Below are 22314 nucleotides of genomic sequence, written 5' to 3' on the forward strand. Positions count from 1 at the left end.
AGTGAGATTCAACATAAACCCTAACTTTCTATTCACTCACGAGATTTAAGTTGTAATCGATGTGAGTCGTAGTCTATAGAGGGACCACCTTGACTTCTCTCTTCTAAAAGAATCCATAATATCTTGGTAATGGACAAGAGACCATACGATGATGTTGAACCTCAATAGAAAAATAAAATTAAACCATATAACATTTTTGGGAAGGTTAGTCGTATAGGAGCTATTACTCCAAAATAATATGAACAAAATAATAATAATATTAACATTAACATCAAAGATTCAAATTTCAACCACTAAAAAAATTTCACAATTATTTAGAAATATTTTTTAAAATTTTAAAATGGGTTAATAAAAAATGCGAATAAAATCAATTTAAAGTTAAATATTTCGGTATTATAAATAAATTTAAAAAAAAAAAAAAAAAAACTATTTGTTGTGCAATATTGCTGTATGACTCCGTAGTGATAAGTCTGTATGTGGATCCCATTGAATAGTTGGTGTTTTCAAGGAGAGCCAGTGCATGTGCATACAGAAGCTTCCCTCTTTTAAATTATTCATATTTTCTTTTATTAAAAAAAATAATAATTTGGCATTTATTTGTTTATAGTTAAATAAATACCTCAATAAACCATACATGAATTATATATTATTAAGCGAATTTGAAAAAAAAAAAAAGAAAATAAATAAAAAGGGTAGAAAGAAATATTTTTTATTCATACAAGCCAACATTGGGCTTAACCTAGTTTAAGAAAAGAGAGCCTATACTAGGCAAATAAGCCCAAAGTTGTATGAGAGTAGGCCCAATGAGGGCCCACCAGACAGATTCTGATTCTTATTCCATTTGAGGTAACTTTTTCATGGGAAATTTGTAATGGGTAATACTATTTGTAAGGATTGATAAAAGTACATCAAAATTAAAGTGAAGAGGGTTTTGAATGATGCATGAGCTTCCTTGTGAAACAGAGAGCCTCTTCAATCAAAATGGCATGTGAATACCATTAATATTAATTAACCCTATGAACAACAGACCACACCGCTCTCATTCATTCATTCAGTTCACAGTTTATACTAATTTCTGTTCAGAATTCATCTTCAAAACAAAGAAATATGGCAAAAGTAATTGAAGAATCAGAGGCTACCTCCAAGTTTTGATCCTGCACCGCCTTCTTCATGCATTCAAAATGAAGGAGCTCTCCTTCTTTCTCTTCAAGAACTCTCTGGCTGCAAAGATAAGGAAAGGCATCAGAACTTTCTGCAATGGCAACGCTTCTACCACCACTCTCAACCCACACAAAACCAACCAGGATCAATTCCCCGTCTCGCCCGATCTGCATTGCGGACAAACCCCGCCGACCTTGGAGGAGATGATCTTACAGTTGGAACTAGAGGAGGAGACAGCAAGAAGGGCAAAACGTTACAACTACAACAAGATTCGAGGTCGCAGGATGTCGTGTGTAAACAACTCGGATATCTTGGGATCGGCACGGAATGCTTTGAATCAGTATCCTCGGTTTTCCCTGGATGGAAAGGATGCAATGTATAGATCTTCATTTAGGAACTTGGATGCTGCAGAAAGGTTTGGGCGGAAGTCAGTTTGCTGTGAATATGCTCTCAAAGGGAGAGTTCATGAAAATGAGTTCAATTTGACATTGGAGACAGCCTTACGGTTGCCATCAACGATAGCTGGAGAGAATGTCCTGTGGCGCAAACCAGGAGTGGTAGCTAAGTTGATGGGTCTTGAGGCAATGCCGATGCCAGTGAATGCTAGAAGTGGCAAAGCTACGTTGACCTCCATAATGAAGAGACAGAGTCTAAGAAAAAGAGCCAAGAGGCATGAAAAAGAGAGAAGATTATCCATGGACTATCCTTGTTCCGATGCCACTATAACAGGAAGATTAAGTTCTTGCAGTTCAAACAATGGGTGCTATGTCGTGAAGCCAATTGCAACAGAATCAGCAGCTTGGAAAGCCAGCCAATTTCTTTAGGTCTTCTCTGTAATCTGTCAACCAACAAGAGAATAGTGTTTTGTTTATCTTTAAATATATATAAAAAGAACACACCAAATTTCTAACACTCAATCAATAAGACTCGCTATTTAGTGTAAGCTACAGAAACTGAACATAGATCCTTGTGGTTGTAGTGTGGGTAAAGCTGTTGTCAGATACATTTCAAAAGTCAATGTAATGATTCATGATCACCAAGCGACTTACCTTGTCAACTGTAACCGCTCAAACCCACTGCTAGCTGATATTGTCTGCTTTGGTCCGCTATGTATCGCTATCAGCCTTATGATTTTAAAACTCGTCTGCTAGGGAGAGGTTTCTACACAGGAATGTTTTGTTCCCCTCTCCAACCGACGTGGGATCTCACAACCCACCCCCTTTGGCACACTGCCCAGTGTCTGGCTCTAACACCATTTGTAACAGCCCAAGCCCACCGCTAGCAGATATTATCCGCTTTGGCCTGTTACGTATCACCGTCAGCCTTATGGTTTTAAAACGCGTCTGCTAGAGAGAGATTTTCACACCCTTATAAAGAATGCTTTGTTCCTCTCTCTAACCGATATGAGATCTCACAACCCACCTATTACACCAACCCTTGCACGGTTAATCACAAACATAAAACTCTCAAATCCAGCTAAGCCCGGGCAATTTTCCTCGTTCCTTTTCAGTCATTGTATCCCTTAGCTTCTTCACATCATCCCATCTCCCTTCTCCAGCATAGATATTAGAGAGCATTACTCTATAAGCCATTTTGTCGGGATTATTTTCTAAGAGCTTCTGTGCAACAATTTCAGCCAGTTCAAGGTTCCCACAAGCATCACAGCAGGACAGCAGAGCCCCCCAAACACCAGAGTCTACAGGTTCTGGCAAGGACAGGACAAGATCGTAAGCCTCTTCTAACTTCCCACTCATTCCAAGAAGCTTTACAATGTAAACATAATGTTCTGTTCTGTATTTGATGCCAAACTCATTTCTCATCCTTTTGAAAATCGCCTTACCAACAGAGTTAAGCCCAGCATGACAGCAAGCACAGAGGAGAGCAGAGAAAGTAGACTCATTAGGCATTAGACCAATACCCAACATCTCCTCGAACGTTTCCAATGCCTTAGATGCAACCCCATGCAGACCCATTCCCCATATTATAGAATTGTATGCCACAATACCTTTTCGTTGCATAATATGAAAAACACGAATTCCCAAACTCAAATAACCACACTTGGAGTACATGTCTATGAGAGAAGAGGATACCATTTCGTCTGAATCTATCCCTTGTCGAAGAGCATAGCCATGTATCTCAATGCCAGGCCTTATGTTGGCTGATTGAGCAGCAGCAGCCAAAATGCTGGCAATCAAAATGGCATCCGGTTTCTTGCCCTGCATGTTCAGTTTCTGAAAGAAAAACAGTGCCTTCCAGAAATCACCAGATTGAGAATACCCAGTTATTAAAGCAGACCATGTAACTAAATCAGGCTGTATCAAACTAATAAAAACTAAATATGCTGAATCCATGCAATTACACCTCGAATACATGCTCACAAGTGCACTAGCTACGTGCTCATTGGAGTCAAGACTACACTTGAGGCAAAATCCATGAATACCTTTGCCAGTACTCAGTAAGCTTGGTTCTGCTATACCTGATGCTACACCAACTACCGTGTATCCATCCGGATGTTCTCCCAAATTCCTCATCCTAGAGAATAGCAAGAGCCCCTGATTCCAAAACCCGCGATACCCAAAACCAGAAATGATCGAATTCCACATAACCAAGTCTGGATGAGGCATTACATCAAACACCTTGCTTGCATCTTCAATAAGGTCTAGATTTGAGTATGCAGTGACTAGCGCGCTGCAACAGATAGGATCTAATCCAAACCCAGATACTAAAACACGTCCATGAACAAGTTTCAGCCGTTCTCTATGGAAATTTTCAGCGCATGCCCTTATGATGCATGAATAAGTGAAGTTATCGGGCAGAGTCTGGGTTCCAAACATTGTAAAGAACAGAGATAATGCATTACCGAATTTATGGGCTTTCGCGTAAGCTCGAATGATTGAGTTCCAGAGGTAGACAGTTCGGTTGGGAGTTTTGTCGAACACATGGCGGGCATAGTTGAGTCGGCTATTGATAGAGTAAAGCCTGACGATTCTAGTTGCGTAAAATGGGTCGCAAGCAAGATGGGTTTTGGTAATAAAAGCATGCAGTTCCTTTGTTCGTAAAAGAGTTAGATAAGTCTTGGAAAGCTCCGACATAAGGATATGGAGATAAAAGGACATAAGTGGGTTTCGCGATTCAAAACTGCTCCTCTGTGAAAAAGGATTTTTGGCGAGCGAGATGCAAATTGAGGATAGAATCACCAGTATCCTGAGCTCCTACTTTTCTCGATCAGGGTTTCCTTCAAAAACATGGAAAGAAAAGGGAAAAATCAACGGGATTCTTATTTGTTTATAAGCAAGAGCTGCTTCAAGCAGGTTGTGTCACATGAACCGATCGATTTTTAAGATCAATAACAAGTAGGGTGAGAGAGATTTAAACTCTAGCCTTTCGGTCGAGAATATATACTTTATCCCGTTGAACTATGACTACATACCACCAATGTAAGAATATAGAAGAAGCAACGTGGTGAGTACTTTCAATTCTGAACTATGAATTTCACACATACCAGAGATCATAATGTTCAAATCAACTCAAATATTGGTACAAAAGTCTCCGATGTAAATGCCATTGATTTCTGTTTACAGTGTACGTCTTGTGTACAAATTGTAACTTTCATGTTGAAAACACATAACCCTAGAAAACAGAAGATTAATTTGTCTGCTCCAATGTCGAATCAAAAGTGAAACTCGGGCTTGATCCTAGGCGTCTTTATCGAAATTGGTTAAAGACTTCAAGGTCGTCGAGAACTCAACACACGAGTTTTTGTGTCAGCAAGTTCGATGGTTCATGTTTTTATCTTCCTCCATACCATCTACGACGTCCCTGCATCATATATATCGGATGTTCAGTTGTTAAACCTAAGCTCTTTGCAGAAATTGGAATGCCTCAATGATTAGCACAAGATATATCCTTGTCAAGAAAAAAGTATAAGAAAGAAAACATAGCTTATGGCTTAACCTCGTCAGATGATTTACACCATGCGCTTCACTGATGTTTGGTCGCTTTCTGTTTTCTTCAGGTGCAGAATCATAATCCTCACCGTTCCAAATGCGGCGTTTCGGTCTACGGTCGATGTTCTCTTCCACCTTACCACCAAAGAACCAACATGATCTCAAGAGAAGAAAACACTACATAAAAACAGAAATTATGAAGTGATGTGCAGGGTACTATAACAATAGTAACGGGTTTTCTGTAACCTCTTCGGGGACTTCGGACGAGGGAGTCATCCGGAAAGGTACACTGGGTGCATGTGGGAGTCTAGAGAGTTGCTCCAGCAGGGTGTTCCTAGAAGGAGAAATGAAGGAGGCAACTTGTTTATATAAAAATTTTCATTCAGACAGCATAAAAGCATAGAAGTTCTTAAACCCCGACACGTATTTAGCATTTAACGAACGAACAAGAAATGTTCTAGTCTCGTAGATATGGGTTATGCAGTGTTCACACCTAACAGAATGGAGCAATTCCAATGTTAACTAATGACTACAACTAAGAAAGTTAAATTTCAGACTACAGAAGCATTTAGAACATTTCTGATAAGATTATCAACAACAAAAGAAATTAAGTTTACAATGTTCAATTGAAAGAAGCAGACCAATTATACCATGAAATGAACAACACTCAATCACAAGTCACCTTATTTTTTCCATATCTTTAGGTGAATTTAGATTCTCCATGTTGGATGGTTCGATGTGAAGCGTGTAATCAGGTCCAAAATACTCGAAATACTCGTTGTAAGGCAATTTGTTGTCTGGTTCAACTCCAACAGCAACCGCTGTCTGTTGAGAGAAATCTCCACAAACGAAACTTGTAAGGATGGTTCCTAATTCTACGAGGTAGAATTAAATATACGGACAAGAACGAAGAGAAAGAGACCTCGTAACACCAGCAGCGAGCAACATTGCGGATTGTATATCCTCCACCACCTAATACCATTAAAGGAACGTTAAATGATCTCAAGAAACGAAGACAATCTGCATGGCCTTTCACAGATAAGTTGAAGCACCCCAACCTATCACCAGCTAATGAATCAGCACCACATTGGAGTACTACTGCCTCTGGCTGATACACCTCCATGACTTTTTGAATGAGTGGCCTAAACAGACCACGAAAACTGTCATCATCCATTCCATCATTTAAAGGGACATTAAGAGCATAGTTTTTACCAGACCCTGCCCCAACATCCTTAATGTGTCCAGTCCCTGGAAAGAAATCCCCAAATTTATGGAAGGAGACCGACATTACCCTGTCGGTAGTGTAAAATGCCTCCTCCACACCATCACCATGATGGACATCAATGTCAATATATAATACACGCTGCACAATGATAGTGAGCAGCTTAGAAAGTGGAGCATAGCTAAGACTTTAACAGAACGATCGAATGCATTGGTCTAGAAACTGATGAGAAATGTTCCCAAACCTTGTGCTCTTTGTAACCCCACAAGCCCGAAAACCCAAAAGAATTAGAAGTAAAACACAAAATAACAGTTCAAAATTTGTCAAAGAATAGGATATGATGAATGTGTAATCCAGCAAACGTAAAACTTTCATTTTTCATGTAGAACAAGGAAGAAAACGTCTACTTTCAAGCAGAAATTAACCAATCCTACTCAAACTTCAAGGACCAGAAAAGAAAAAATATATACTAAATGAACAAAGTATGCAGCGCAGTTGGTCAAAACTATAGCAGATAACACAAATACTCTTCTTGAGATGATTACCCTGTGGTACTTCAGCAGCTCAAGAATGCCCAACACAATATCATTGACATAACAAAAACCAGAGGCCTCAGACTTCTTAGCATGATGAAGCCCACCGGCCCAATTGATAGCAATATCAGCATCGCCGCGATTGAGCTTGACGGCAGCACCAATGGAGCCGCCAGCAGAGGCCTGGCAGAAGCCGAATAAGCCATCAAAAACAGGGCAGTCCTCGCCAACATTAAAGCGCTTGAGATGGCGAGAGAAGGCATGATCCGACAGCGTTTCGGGGCTGACGGAGGCGAGAAAATCGACATAGTCATCGGAGTGAAACCTCCGGATATCCTCCGAACCAGCAGGGTAGGGCCGGTTGATCTCCATCCGACGGTGAAGGCCATAGTGAACAATGAGGTTATGGGCCATGCGGATACGGTGAGGTTTCATCGGATGGCCTTGGCCGTAGTAATAATTGCCGATTGTGGGCTCGTAGAAGTAGGTCACACGGCGTTTCTGGCCATCGGGACCTGACGGAAGTGAAGCGCCGCCGTACATATCATCGGCCATATCCACCCTGAATTCGTCGCCGCAAATTGAATTAAAAAGAAAACACGAAAACCGTAAAACAAGAACCTGCAACAGTCAAAGCCGAAGTAGTTCAGCAAAAACTTCGACAACGAGCGGGATGACACTGGTCTAAAGAACTAATAAATCAGTTCATAAATGGGCCTTGTCAACACGTCCAAAGCCCAAACTTCGGCCCAAATACTGGGCTTCATCGGCCCAACAAATGACTCTTTGTCCAATGGGCCTTCAACCGCAGGCCCATGAGGTAAAGATTGAATTATGTTTTCTTTTTTCTTTTTCTTTTTTTTTTTTTTGGAAAAAATGTTTATGGTGATTTGAAAGACAAGGTATTTGGTTGTGAAGGCAATTGAAAGTTTTGAATTTGATGGGAAAATGTGGGGATTAGTTAGAGGGTAAAAGGGGACAATATAATCTTTATTTAAATTCAAATCAATTCAACCTTTATTAAACTACTTTGTTAATAACCCATTTTTTAAGTTACCTTACTCCAACTATATGATAAGATATCTCACTAACAACCCTCTTTATATAAACTAATAAATTAATTACTTATAATTAATTAAAAATCCCTTTTTCTTATTGGATAAGCTTCCAAATTATTATGGGCTGATGTGATACTAGCAAGTCAATCATTTTTTATTTTAATTATTGAAATTGAGAAATTTAAATTTGGTAAAATATTAAAACAAATGTTAATTAAATTAATAATATTTTTATTATTGATAAATAAAATATTTTTTAACGTTAAAATAAATATACTAAAATAAAGAAAGAAATAAAAGACTAATCATGATGTACTTTTCATAAGTGATGGAACTTTTAATTATGTTAAATGATTCATTGAATTAAATCATATAAAATCTTTTATAATTATTTTCTTAAAAAAATATCACAAAATTATACCATTTTTCTTTTTCTTTTTTAAAATTAAAAATATTGAGAGTTTTGTGATAATTAATTGATTGGTTTTTATTTTAAATATCATTTTAGTTTTAGGAGTTTATTTAAATAGAAGAATTTTTTTTTATTACTTGACCATTGACAATGAATAGACCGACAGAAAGCTGTAGAGGGCAGTAATTGGAGGGGTGGCCGTACACGAGCGGTGGGGTGTAATTCATGAATTAAGAGAGAGAAATTTATTTTTGAATTATTATTTTTCTATATTACACGTGGCAGACTCAGAGGCCATTACCGGACCTCCAACCAATCATTGAGTCTGAAGCTTCGTTGCAGGTGGAGAATAGTGTGTTCATAATTTTTTGTACCGCCAGGTGTACACCAATTTTACAGACTATTGCTCCGTATTTTGATTTTCCACGTGGATTACATGAGACCTCTATTTTTATATGTTATAAAAGAGGGATGGTGTTGTAATTAAAGAAAGTGCATAATAATAATAATAATTATTATTATTATTATTATTATTATAATGTTGGAAGTCAAAATTGAAAAATATAGAAGGGTGGGGCAAGGATTTCTTGATATAATAGTGTCGGCTGCCTCCATTCCATCATTTAGTAATAAACATTAGTTTAAAATTTAATTTTGTAAAAAATTAAAAAATAATTAAAACAAAAAAACGTGTTTTGAAAACGTTGTGCCCTGCTAATATTAGCTGGCACGCATTGAGGACTGGTGTTTGGTTTCATGGCTTGTTTCATCCTTGACTCTCACATGACATGTCGACTATTACAAATGGTACAAGATTTCTTATAAAGTAGAAGATGTATTTTAAACCATGAGGCTGACAGTGATACGTAGTGGGTTAAAACGGACAATATTTGCTAATGGTGGGTATGGACTATTACAAATGGTACAAGAGGCAGACACCAAATAGTATGTTAGTGAGAACGCTGGGCCCAAGGGGTGGATTGTGAGATCCCACGTTAGATGGGGAGGAGAACGAAACATTTCTTGTAGGGCATAACAGGGCAAAGCGGATAATATCTACTCGCGGTGAAGTTGGGTTGTTACACACGTGCTCTAACTCTTTGAATTATGTTGATTGAGAGGAGTTGGTGTAAGTTGATAAGAAAGATGTTGTGAATGAGGTTAAAGGTATCGTAGAAAGGAAAGCAAATGGCAATGAACAAAAGGAAGGGCGGATTAGCGTAAAACCCACTTAATTGCCTTTTTGTTTGTGAATTGAGTGATCAAACTTAAACTCTAAGTATGATTAATTACGAGATTACTATTCACTGATTTCGCCAACTCCTATTTCAGAAACAATATAAACAAATAATTCCAATTCAATTCCCATCCCTTTCTTAAACAAATTAGCACACCTCGCCACTCTGCTTCTCTCCCCTGTTTCCTCTGCACCCAATTCTTCCTTCCTCTGTTTTTGTTCTTTAAGCTTTCTAATGGGACGCAATTCTTGTTGCTTGAAGCCTAAGCTTCGCAAAGGCCTTTGGTCCCCTGAGGAAGATGAGAAGCTCTTCAATTACATTACCAGTTTCGGCGTCGGCTGTTGGAGCTCCGTCCCCAAGCTCGCTGGTACGTCGCCGTCTTCTCGGGGCGGACCGGACAAGGATGGAAGAGAGAATTTGTTTTTTGTTTTCTTTACTGTTTGATTGATTGTTGCAGGCTTGGAAAGGTGTGGGAAAAGTTGCAGGCTAAGATGGATAAACTACTTGAGGCCTGATTTGAAGAGAGGGATGTTCTCACAGCAAGAGGAGGATCTCATAATCAGTCTCCATGAAGTTCTGGGGAACAGGTGAATTTCAAGTTCTGCCCTGTTTTTGCTCTGTTTTGCTCTGTTTTTTTCCAACATTTTGAAGTGGGATTTTTGCAGGTGGGCTCAGATTGCAACCCGATTACCAGGAAGAACAGATAATGAGATTAAGAACTTTTGGAATTCATGTTTGAAAAAGAAGCTGATGAAGCAAGGAATTGACCCAATAACCCACAAGCCATTGGAGGACAATATGGAAGCCATGAAAGACCAGAAGCCAAGCGGGGAAGTGCCTCATCTTCTTCAAGGGAATGTTTCCAATATCATCATTTCTTCAGAAGCTTCGATTCTTAATGATTCAAATCATTACTATAAGCAAACAGAGGATTCATCACAGCATTTTGTCAACAAGATTGAATTTGACTCTCTCAGCTCCTACTTGGGTGGTGAGTATAATAACAATTCACAATTTGCAGCAGCTGAATACCAGTACAACAACACTTTCTATTCAAATTCAAGTATGGGGATGCCAAGCTACACAAGTTCTGAACATGGGAACATGTCAAGAACAGACTTTTCAGAAAATTCAGGATCTGGGTTCAGCTGTTTCTTGATGAATGAGGTGAAAGAAAGCTCAAGCAACAGCTCGGTGATGAGCAATTATTCAGGGTACCAAAACAGTGGAGGTTTTTCATGGGAATCAGAGAAGAAGCTTGAAAAATTGTTACAGTTTGAGACAAATCAAATGAAAAACATGGGATTGAAGGGAAGTTCAGAGGAAGAAACAAAGAACATTGAAACTCAAATGAACTCAGCAAGTTTTGGAAGCTACCCGTTAATGTCAATGTCAGAAAATGAAAGAGGAGGAAGTTTTGGCGTCTTCCATCAGATATGAAATGTAAATTATTTCTCCTTATGGCTGTTTTTATCCCAAAAGAGAGGAATTCCTTTGGCTTCTGCTTTCGTTTTTCTTTACACTTTGAGGAAATTAAAGCTCAGATTGTTGATACTGAAAGAGGGTTTTCCATAGACAGGCTTGGAATGAAGGTGTTTGCTTGTTTTGAATCATTTTTGTTTTCCAACCAGATTTCAAAACACAGCCATTTGATGATTATTGTTTTCGTAACTGGGATCAAATGTAAAGGTTGGAAGAATTAAATTGGTGGGGTTGGCTTAGTTTTTGTTTATATTTGAATTATATGAATCGCTGGCAAAGGAAGATATGGGGTTATCCAGAAGTTGAATATAAGAGATAATGGGTTATATACCCGAGTTCTTAATTACATGTTCTGGAATCTCCATGGCCATGTAATTCTCAGTATCATCCATTATTGAGGAGACAGAGAGAGAGAGAGAGAGACAGAGAGAGATTCTACTGCAGATGGCCTACTTAGTGAAAATGAGAGAGAGAGAGAGAGAATGAAGGGTGAAAGTTGGCTCAAAACCTGGAACAAGAACCAGAAATTCCATGGCAGTGAGGACCTGAAACTTTTCCCTACTTTAATTTGCTTATCATTATGTTTTATTTTGTGTCTGTGAGATTAGTTTCAAACCCAAGTTGCTGCTTATTTAATCTAAAGCTAACACCACATGGATTTTGTGCTACTACAATAGACCTCAAGGTATGCCTATGCCTACAATGATTGAATATAACACTTCAGGGTTTTGCTTTCGGTTTTACTCAAAATACCTTCGACTAATAAATACATGGTTCTACTGACACAATTAAGATGAAGACATCATTTTTAATACTATGATGAAATGATATTGTCAATTTTGAACATAAGTTCCCATAATCTTTACTTTTAGTATTATCTGTCAAAGGCAAGATCTAAGTTTGAATAGATATGTCCTATCAATGGTCTAATAAATGTTGAAAGGGTGAAGGATTAAAGAAAGATTTGTTGGATTGCGTTTTGATGGTATGATGGGGTGTGGTTCGTTGAATTAAGAGGGAAAAAAAAAACAGCTCAAAAAGTGCAACCGCAGGTACAATCTTGGGTTGGACAAGATGGAACTGCTAATTGTTGGTTCCAATAATAACCAATCAAATCAAACCGACCCCCCTCTATTAAAATTGCAGAAAAAGAAAAAAAAAAAAAAAAAAAAAAAACAACTTTTCCTGCGTCATATGAATGATTGATAGTTCTTATTTAAATATTTTTTAAAAGGTCAAAAGAAATATAAAATTCTTTCTTCTCGGTAAACTAAGCTAAATTTCAGTCCATGGCAGTAATGGGGTATGGTTCAGAGGAGCCCTTTAATGGAAAATGATGAACTGTCCGACCACTCAGTTCCTTTAAAAGCCTCACTCACTCTCAACGACGACGCACAAAAAAATTTGTGATAAATATAAACTGTGCCGACAATTACATGTCTGAATTTCTAGTTTGACAGTGACTGGAACACAGTGATGGGAGGGTTTTACTTTTACCCACTGTAAAAAGGAATTTACAGGGAGGCATGGAAGACCACTTAATTTACTCAACAAAATTCTCAGCTCAATCTCTCAAGGATATTCCCTGTATGGATTTATGGCAGCGGAGACAAGACGAAGAGGTATGTTTGCCGGCCGCCATGGAAAGAACAAAATAAATAATTGAAATTTCCATCTTTCTACGCAAATAAAAGGATGTAATGAATCCACGACAACAGCAGGTGGCGGTGGTCAAAAAGTAGCTTAATTTTTTTTATAGAAAAAACAGAACTGTGTAGATACGATCATAATATGCACATAGATAACGTTAAAGGAGTTTAGAAAAACAAGAGAAATTGTTCCACCAAAAGACCAAAAAGTAAAAAGTTGAGCTGCTTCTATGTATACTAACAAGAGAAAGCAACCCACTTGACTAAGAAACCAGAGTAGAGAAGAAATTCGAAGTCTGTAAGTAATAAAAGCAAGGAAAGGAGCAGTGAGACCAGTTCAAAGCTTTGACATAATCGGAGTCTGGATTTGTTTTGCCACACCATTTTCTTTAGCGTCCGCATCTTTTGAGTCCAATTCACAAGCGCTGGGTGGGACGTCAACGGCAGGAGAACAGTTGAAGAACCCGTGAGGCTGCATCATCCACACACAATATTAAGGAAAAAATTGTATATACTTATTATTATAATTCAAATATTGGGAAAGCCTCTTTCTTTCTCCTGATTAAGGGTAAGACAGAAACAACTTAGAGAAAGAAAAAACTATCATAAATTAATGTTGTAAGGTCTCATAAACAAACCAAAAGATTATAGGAGTGAGTACCAGGAGTGTAAAGCCAATGCGATCCACAGGCATAACAGGCCAGTCTTCCAACCGAGGAACGTGCGTGATCCCGAAAACATACCTACCCCAAAAGAGAACGCATTTGATTACTATAAACCGCAGAGTAAATGTAGGCATCTTACAATCTATGCTTTGTTCGAGAAAAAAACAACAGAATGCTTTAAAGTTCGATCCTGCTTGACAAGGAGAGATAATATATCAAATGTACAAACAGAGGAGAGGCAACAAACCAGAGGACTATATCAGTTTCTTCTAGAGGTCTATCCTGTTTGACCCATGTAGATAATCCTTCACCAACACGTGGATTCTGATTGGGAAACTCCCCTCCAGGAAACATCTCATCACGTGAATACTGAGTCACCCAAAGATTATGCTTCAAAAAAGAAGCTCGTCTAAGAAACTTGGCCTCTGAACCAGCCAACGGCAAACAATTTGAACCAGGCAATAGCTTGTACCCTGTTAACTGCCCAGTTCGATTCACAGTTCTAGTATTTCGCACCTGGAATGGAAGGGCCAAATTTTAATCGTTACCATTTACTCATTTACAAAAATAAATGGAAATATTGAAAATCATCTTTTTGTTCTTTGAATATATATCAAGATGTAGCAGAAACAGAGATGTAATAAATTGTCAGTTAAAAGAACAATAAACAAAAGTATCAATAGTCATGAAATTGAGTTCAAACAGCCTAGAAGTATTGACCCAGAGGAAGAAGGTTCCTTACTATCCAGTGGCGAGCAGTTAAAGGACTACAATCACGCATCGCTTGCATTTCGGACTTTAGCAATGTCTCTTCCGCGTAAAAGGCATTGTTGTGGACATTGTTCTCCCCAGGTCCTTCAACTTTCAAATCCACCTCAACTACCTGCGAGTATGTTGAATGGGCAAGCTTTAATTCAAGACGAATGATGAGCAATAGAGTGAGATCAACTATGTATAAACGTGTTGTTAAATGCATACTTCTACAACTACTGAGTTACTGAGTAATTCTTTGGTAATTTGCAAAGCCATGAGAGGAAAAGATACTGAGTTACATACAATCAGAGTCAGTAAACAGGTAGCTCATGTCAATTGCCAATCGGACTTATTATTCCTCAATTACAAAAAAAAGTGACCAAAAGGTGGAAGACGTACCTGATTGAAAGCTTCACCAGGCTTGCAATCAACGGCCATGTCCATACGAGCAACAAAGAAATGCTGATGCACTGGTGCATATAAACCTGGTGCAATCATTGTGCCATACTTCCGATATTCACCAGGTTGCAAAGCTCCTAGGCTGAGAATTCCAGTTAATTTGACTTCAGCTTCGATTTTCCCATCCTGCAATATCATTTACATATCAGCAAACCTCCGCTAATGAAAAAAAAAAAAAAAAAAGGTTTTGGAAAGCTGCATATAGTTCTGAAATCACAAACAGAATTCATATCCATATACATATAGTTCTCCTGAAAACTTTTATACATTTTAAAGCTATTTGGCAAGTTTTACGCCCCCGAGGTTAAACTTTTGAAGTAACGGTGAAGATTAGAACCATCTACCACTCCCAAAACTAAAAGACTTTGGTTTTCTCAATTTCAGGAAGACAAAATTATGAGTGGGGCGTTTCCCGATTCTATATTTCATGGTCTTGAGCAGCATACTGTAGAGCCAAAAGAAAGGAATGCTTTGACTTGCCTGATAGAAGTGCCAAAAGAATCCGTACTCATAATTAGCCACAGTACAAATAAAGGACACAGTCAGCCGCCTAGATCTTCTAACTTCCGCCAATCCTGTCCTCCAATCTTGATGCTTCCACAGAATTCCATGGTCCTCTTCATGCATGCACACACAGTTTTCAATTGTTTCAACACCACCAGTGAAATTTGTGAAGTGAGCATCGAAATATTTGATGTAACCCAAACAATCACATCCCTGTAACAAGGATTAATTAACATTTAATTAGGATTGGATCAGGGAGAACATGATATGGCTGTACAGCAAAAAAGTATTCAAACCTTCTTCAGGGAATGCGCATTTTTTCCCAGACCATCCTCTCCGGCATCAAAAGCATTCTTCCTGTAATGTGGATCGTTTGGATCTCCATAGGGGACGACCATTTCCACAAAACTTAGTCGATGTGCTACAGGCCTTCGCCCTCTGCTTCCATCAACATAAGCTACAGAGTGTATAACCAAACCCTCTCTGGGAGTGAAACCAATTCGAAAATTCCACTATCAAAGAGAAAAAAAAAAAAGAAAAAAAAAAAAACAAATAGTCAAATTATGAACCAAGTAAAATTTTCTTAAAACTTTTTTTTTTTTTTTTTCAGAACAAAAAGAAAAGGGAAAAGTCCCCAATAACATCCACCTTTTGCCATTCTACATAGTAGCCATTGACACGAAAGCTTGGACCTTCTGGCTGAACTATTTGTAAGGGCTTCACATCACTACGATCAACACCACCTCTTGTTTCACCTGAAGTGTAGTTCCTCAACGGATCAGCAGGAGGTAGTGGAACAAGTTTCCGGTCTTCAAATTCTATAACCACCATGTTTTGCATATCAACAAGGACATGAATGCCCTCAACTGGGCGAGCATATCCATTTTCCATTGGACAGTCACTTTCAGTTCGACAAAATATAAGGGGTTTAGCAAGTCTTCGACCAGGAGCATCTACTTCACTGTAATAACCAACACACCTGTGCCGCAAAGAGAGATTAATCATATTAGACAAAAAAGGGTGAGGAACTTAATAATCTGTAGAGAGTACAAACAATGAACTGGATTATTGACATAACTCACCAAGGATCAACCATAACCAAATCCATATCTTCAATACCCCTTTTCTTCATAGCCTCTATAAATGGAGGATACTCTTTGACAACAGCCTCACATTCCGCATACTCAGCAGCATCCTAAAATTGAATGGAATGAGCAAATTAATTTTATGTTCTAGACATTCAGTATCGTTTGTAACAGCTGTCGAGAATATACCATGGGAGGCTGAACTTCAGGAACAACTTTAGAAGCTATAACTTTTCCTCTGTGATGCCCACCACGGGTTACTGCATGAACCTCTGACAGCTCAACAATCCATATGCTTGTCTCATTTGATTTCTTATTGTAACCAACAATCCTTGCCCTTCTTGGAGGAAGCTTTGTGGGAATAACCGGCCCTCCTTTAGTTTTGGGAAGCAGAGACGGTTGAAATGGAGGGAAAAAATATGCATCAGCCAATGCTACAACATGTTTTTCTGGTTCCAGTAGCACCACTTCAATAAAACGCATGCTATCTCTGACCTGAAACAATGAAAATAGCTCATCACAATCGCAAGTACGTTGTACCGCAGATTCCTAAACTAAATAGCAATAAAGAATAAAAAATGAAAAAAAAAAAAAAAAAAAAATCATTGCACAGTAGAAGTAACAACCTCTGGCGTGGCTCCAGCTGCCCTGACGGTAGCCACTGCGACAGAGATTTCAGCAGCTGATAGGGGATCCAGAGGATGTCTTGACTGTGCCCTCAACATTGGGGGAACACCTGTACAGCCAATTATACAGCAATGCATGAGAAATAATCTACAATAAACATTTCTGCCATAATTTTTTTTTTCTTTAAAGGAAAACGAACAAAAGATATTTTATCAATAAAAGAAATCATGATTAAATTCATGAAAAACACTAACATCAACCATCTACTATACCTTTAAAATGGAGAAAATAAGAAGCTGGAAACAATCAAGGGCTAAGGAATAAATCCAGTAATTTGTATTGTAATATATAAATAATAGGATGGACAATAAGAATATAGGGAAAAAAAGTAGGAGCACGAGGAAGTGTAGAAAATAAACAGTAGCTTTTAGAAAACAAAATGGTTGGAGGAATGGAAAAAGAAAAGCATAAACAAAAGGTCAGGCTGCACCAATCCAACTTTATCCACACTCGCTCAATTCGTTCTTAATTCCACATGGCGCCTGCATAATTGACTTTCATAAAAGGTCGTGAATTCAAAACCATCAATGAAAAGTAGCAGAAGGGTCCCATAAGTGGCAAAGATCGAAACGTTTTAAAGAATGTATGTTGAGGTAGTAAGTGGTAACCAAAGCCTCCAAGTGAGAGAAAAATATAATGCGAAATCTCACACACATTCTCTCCCTCTCCCCCAAGTGATCCAATAATAACATACAAAACAAACGATGCATACACCGACAGAGATATAATAAAGTCACAGTAAAAGCATGCAAGTTACGGAGTTTAAAACGACAAAGACATGCGTATAAAATCTGAATTTGGGGCCCCAAGGGAAAAACGATAAAATAGATCAAAGTCATAGAACGTCAATATCAAGCACAGCCTTAAATCGAGATTCCAGGTCATCGATTAGAGAGATAAGCGAGAGACGGAAAAAGAAAATCAAGAGAGAGGGAAGAGGGAAAGTGCCTTTGGAAGAAGCATTAGTTGAAGGTTCTGGAATCTCATCAACAGGACGAACTAACGACGGCATGGCAACATTCTTGGTACGGCGATCGTCGGCGCGATCATTCGATGAAAGATTCCAATCTTGGACGGCATTGGCGGAAGCAACAGGCGCAGCCTCTCGAGGAAGGGAAGTGGAACCGGCACCAGTCGCATGGCAACAAGCATCACTTGAAAACGTCGCTTCTTTCGAAGTTGGGGCCATTGCAAAGGATTCTTGAGCTTGCCAATTCCACAACAATAAGTCTCAACACAATCCACTGACATACAGCAAAGATCACTGGCAACTGCCTTCTCTGTTTCTCCGCCACCACCACTACCACACACTCTAACCGCCAATCTCTTCCTTCACTCCACAATCAGCAAAGCCTGAATGAATGACACAAAAATCGAATGAGAAGAAGTTGATCCTTTCACCTAATCTAGGGTTCCACCCCGAAACAGATCAGGAAACCGATACGAGACGCGCTCTCAAAAGAGGGGAAAAAGGCCGATTTCGAGCACCTGAATCAGAGAGGGGAAAGAGGAAAGGAGGAAAAGAAAAAAAAAAGAAAAAGGAGAAACTGTTCCTGAAGTGGAAGGAGGTGAATGGCTCTTATTTATAGGCGCCCGTGACAGGCGGGTACCACGTGCGTTCTCCTCTCCTTGCCCGTTTATCCTAATCGGGCTCGGAAAATTAAAATAAATTTAAAAAACGAAAAAGGATATTAAAAAAAAAAAATAAAGATATAAAAATTTAAATTTATAGATAATAATGATAATGCGCATTAAAAGTTTAAAATTGATAAAAGAATTGATAGGGGCAAGTCTGAAGTCTATACGATAAGTGGTGCGAATTGGGAGGGGGAAGTGATAGCTGATAGGGGCCTCTGCTTTTGCTAATCGACAAAACGTCTTTTTACCATCATAACCCTCTTTTTTACTTTTTTATTTGCATTATAAGGACATTATTTTTCTATTATCACACTTTGACCCTACATTTACTTTTTCCTGTAATTGCCCATCCACAGGAATATTTTTTTTTTAAGTGTCATTATTAAGATTTTTGTACATCCTTGTTGTGTAGGGCCGTTTAAGGAGCCACTAATTATATTTTTATTGGTTATTAAATAGTGGTTTTTTTTCCTAATTAAAAAAAATGTATTAATTACCTTTATATTTTTTATTTAAAAATTCTATTCTGGAGATGTAGCATATATAAGAGTTATGAGCTTTGATTCACCACATATCCAATTTTAATTTTTAGATATCAAATTATAATTTTTCTATTTTTTTAAACTACAAAACGTAATTGTCTGAAATTTTCATACAAGGTATTTAGTTTAGAGAAGCAGCGGGGTGTAGCTCATATGGTAGAACGCTTGCTTCGCATGCAAGAGAAACAATTATAATTTTTATTTATTTTTTTAATGGAAAACATAATTGTCCAAATTTTTCATACAAGGTATTTAGTTTAAAAAAACAATGGGGGTGTAGCTCATATGGTAGAGCGCTCGCTTCGCATGCAAGAGGCACGGGGTTCGATTCCTCGCACCTCCAATTTTAGTTTTTAGATATCAAATTATCGAACACAAAATTATAATTTTTATTTTTTTAATGGAAAACGTAATTGTCCAAAATTTTCATACAAGCATTTAGTTTGGAGAAACACGGGGGTGTAGCTCATATGGTAGAGCGCTCGCTTTGCATGCGAGAGGCACGGGGTTTGATTCCCCGCATCTCCAATTTTAGTTTTTAGATATCAAATTATCGATCACAAAATTATAATTTTCATTTTTTTTAATGCAAAACGTAATTGTCCTAAATTTTCATACAATGTATTTAACTTGGAGAAATAGTGAGGGTGCAACTCATATGGTAGAACACTCGGTTTGCATGCGAGAGATACGAAATTCACAGTGCACCCCCAATTTTAATTTTTAAATATCAAATTATCAAACTGAAAATTATAGAATTAAAGTTAATAAGATATAAATTCTATTTTGATTCTTTGAACTTTTATTTATTTCGGTGTGTACATTTAAAATAATTATTTTAATTTATACATTTTTAATTTGTTTAAACTTTTAATAAATAATAATTTTTATAAAACTGTAAGAGAACCTTCTAAAATTAAAAAAGAAAAAAATAAAAAATAAAAAGAATTAAAATTCGAAAGAAGCATAGCTCTGTCCAGAGGATTAATACAATTTATTATATTCTTTTTGACGGCCAATCTTTTTAATTAATTATAAATCTGCTGGCATCCACTAGCTATTTCCACGTTGTATTTTTTCTTTTTTTCCTTTTCTTCTAATTTTGGCTTTTTATATAAGATAATTTAAAAACAACTTTTTCCAATTATACATATTTTAATTGAATATAAAAAAAAGTTGATATGCATTTGGAAATATATAATATTCTATGACATAGATATTTTAAATATAAAATTCCATTCTCGATCGAGTACGAGCCCTTCTTTTTGTATCATCGATTTTTTAATTTAATAATATGCATAATAAAATACTAAAAATTCTAATCTCTCGATAGAAAATGCGTTAAATATAGTAATTGAACTATGCTCAAGTTAACTTATATCATCTTTAAATATTCAATATTAACTATAAATTATAATAATTTAAAATGTCCGAATAAAATTCCTTTTAATCAAATTATTCTCACGTTGTGAGTTGTTGGTAGTGTGGATGTTGACCTAGCTCCGCGGTGGTTTGACATACAACTTTTTCTTTGATATTTTAAATTTTCATATTTTAATTTACTTTATTGCTCGCTTTTTTAATATTGTATTTTGAATATTTTTAATTTCTTATAATTCAATAACGGTAAGAGTAGAAATTGAAATATCTGTGTTATGCCATATTTAATCATTAAATGATATATTTTTTTTAGAGATTTTATTGGGTAGTATTTTTATGAAGAAAATTAAAAAAAAATATATATCATAATTGAAAATATGGCTATTAATAAAATGGGGAAAACTTTAAATATATTAAGGCATAAAATCCATTTTTGTTTGAGTTGTAAAAAAGGAATATACTTGAAAAGTAAGCATCTACATATATATAATTAATTAATGAATTAATTAGTTAATTATTACCAATAGATTTCCAACCTGATTGTGATGGCTCCAATATAAAATTACTAAGCTGACTCATCTCCACAACCCACCTACCTCCATCATCGCAATGTCCTTTAAGGGTAATATGGTAATTTCAGTAATTTTCCTTAAATTATTTTGTTGATACATTTATTGAATTGTTTATCTGATAATAACAATCAAATGTTTTTTTCCCACTTTATACATAATTTATACATTAAAAACATTAGGTTATTAATAAATTTGCATAATACAGAATTCAGAAGGTATAATTTTTATTTAAATTATCGAGATCTAAATTTTAAAGATTTAAACTTATAATAAAAATTATAAGCTAAGAAAGATTAGTGCAAAATAAAATAGTGAATATATTTGATAATGGATTAGTGGGGTTCAAATGGATAATCCATTTATAGAGTATGAAGCTCCACATTGATAAGTGAGATATTTTTCTCATGATTTTAAATATATATAATTAATTAATTATTTTATTAAAAAAATATACTAAAATTAATGTGATCCACAATGAGAAGTGCTGCTGATTATAATTATTTGTATTTGTTGCTATTATATTTTATAGCCACCAAGACCACTTAATAATAGTAATAATTAAATAATTAAATAATTAATTAAATAATTAAATAATTAAATAACTAATTAAATAATTAATTAAATAAAAAGAACTCCTTTTAAGGAGGAATGCTACATGGCTTTGACTAATGGGGGAAGCCCACTTGACACCTTAACGTACCAAATGTGCAAAAAAAAAAAAAAAAGTTATTTTTTAATTTAAAATTTGACTAATAATCCAAACTTTATTAACGAAATTAGAGGATTATGGCAACCATGTTAAAACAAATAGGAAAGGGTTGTGTGATCGGCAAAATTTAGGTGTACAAGAACTATCAGTGATATGTTATGTAGAGGCAACGTCGACATTAACTTGATTTAAGAATTTAGACCAAAAAAAAAAAAAAAAAAAACATAAATGAATGGTTTTGAATATTTGAATATAAATATATGTGGGTAAATTGAGTATAGCCCATAGAAATTAATTGGTTGAAAAAATGTGTAAGGAAATATATGTGAGGACAAAGGGTAGGTTTCAAATCAATAATGATGACAATTAAGGGTATAATACATATTTTGGGATTTTGTGGGGGTAGTGGTGAAGTTGGAAGTGTGGGCCAATATTGTAAAAGAGATAATGATGAGGGCTAATAGTGAAAGAAATGAGAAGAAAAGTCAAAAGGAGATGTAATTTCTGTTAAAGATTGTGCCACAAATATAATTTTCATTCTTTTAGGGCAGTAATATCTTTCAATAAACGCCAATCCCTTCAATTATTGAGTGGGGCTTGGCCATCTGTAGGGACTGT

General features: G+C 36.6%; 5 protein-coding genes and 2 non-coding genes across 9 annotated transcripts; 4 read left to right on the forward strand and 3 right to left on the reverse strand.

Annotated features, from left to right (window-relative positions):
- Positions 1-971: 971 nt before the first annotated feature.
- Positions 972-4480, reverse strand: LOC111779824 (Tetratricopeptide repeat (TPR)-like superfamily protein). Of its 2 annotated transcripts, XM_087119787.1 has the most exons (4): positions 2211-4480; positions 1666-1999; positions 1302-1566; positions 972-1221 (listed from the first exon to the last, which is right to left on the reverse strand). In XM_087119787.1, exon 1 carries the CDS (start codon positions 4275-4277, stop codon positions 2628-2630), a length of 1650 nt encoding a protein of 549 aa, XP_086975913.1. In that variant the 5' UTR covers positions 4278-4480; the 3' UTR covers positions 972-1221; positions 1302-1566; positions 1666-1999; positions 2211-2627. The 2 variants fall into 2 exon arrangements, with proteins under 2 accessions (XP_086975913.1, XP_023515752.2); XM_023659984.2 differs by having other exon boundaries at positions 972-1566.
- On the forward strand, positions 1182-1985 carry LOC147787378 (uncharacterized). Its single transcript, XM_087119788.1, has one exon. The coding sequence runs from the start codon at positions 1182-1184 to the stop codon at positions 1983-1985; it is 804 nt and encodes a 267-aa protein (XP_086975914.1).
- A 192-nt stretch (positions 4481-4672) lies between the features above and the next one.
- Positions 4673-7527, reverse strand: LOC111779825 (histone deacetylase 6). Its single transcript, XM_023659985.2, has 6 exons — positions 6876-7527; positions 6031-6471; positions 5791-5933; positions 5355-5442; positions 5116-5243; positions 4673-4980 (listed from the first exon to the last, which is right to left on the reverse strand). Exons 1-6 carry the CDS (start codon positions 7416-7418, stop codon positions 4926-4928), a joined length of 1398 nt encoding a protein of 465 aa, XP_023515753.2. The 5' UTR covers positions 7419-7527; the 3' UTR covers positions 4673-4925.
- Positions 7528-9683: 2156 nt separating this feature from the next.
- On the forward strand, positions 9684-11399 carry LOC111779826 (transcription factor MYB61). Its single transcript, XM_023659986.2, has 3 exons — positions 9684-9938; positions 10029-10158; positions 10237-11399. The coding sequence occupies exons 1-3, from the start codon at positions 9806-9808 to the stop codon at positions 11009-11011; spliced, it is 1038 nt and encodes a 345-aa protein (XP_023515754.2). The 5' UTR covers positions 9684-9805; the 3' UTR covers positions 11012-11399.
- Positions 11400-12828: 1429 nt separating this feature from the next.
- LOC111780456 (spermidine copper dependent amine oxidase 2) lies at positions 12829-18417 on the reverse strand. 2 transcript variants are annotated; one of them, XM_023660876.2, is made up of 12 exons: positions 17804-18417; positions 16795-16904; positions 16358-16663; positions 16166-16278; positions 15732-16062; positions 15380-15595; positions 15060-15296; positions 14520-14705; positions 14110-14250; positions 13615-13883; positions 13364-13445; positions 12829-13174 (listed from the first exon to the last, which is right to left on the reverse strand). In XM_023660876.2, exons 1-12 carry the CDS (start codon positions 18042-18044, stop codon positions 13040-13042), a joined length of 2367 nt encoding a protein of 788 aa, XP_023516644.1. In that variant the 5' UTR covers positions 18045-18417; the 3' UTR covers positions 12829-13039. The 2 variants fall into 2 exon arrangements, with proteins under 2 accessions (XP_023516644.1, XP_086975875.1); XM_087119749.1 differs by lacking the exon at positions 17804-18417 and adding an exon at positions 17068-17331.
- Positions 18418-19305: 888 nt separating this feature from the next.
- Positions 19306-19378, forward strand: TRNAA-CGC (transfer RNA alanine (anticodon CGC)). The gene has a single exon. It is a non-coding gene; the product is annotated as a tRNA-Ala (tRNA).
- Positions 19379-19490: 112 nt separating this feature from the next.
- Positions 19491-19563, forward strand: TRNAA-UGC (transfer RNA alanine (anticodon UGC)). The gene has a single exon. It is a non-coding gene; the product is annotated as a tRNA-Ala (tRNA).
- Positions 19564-22314: the final 2751 nt, after the last annotated feature.

Source organism: Cucurbita pepo, chromosome 18 (assembly GCF_057944985.1).
Source record: "Cucurbita pepo subsp. pepo isolate OVF chromosome 18, ASM5794498v1, whole genome shotgun sequence".
NCBI lineage: Eukaryota > Viridiplantae > Streptophyta > Magnoliopsida > Cucurbitales > Cucurbitaceae > Cucurbita > Cucurbita pepo.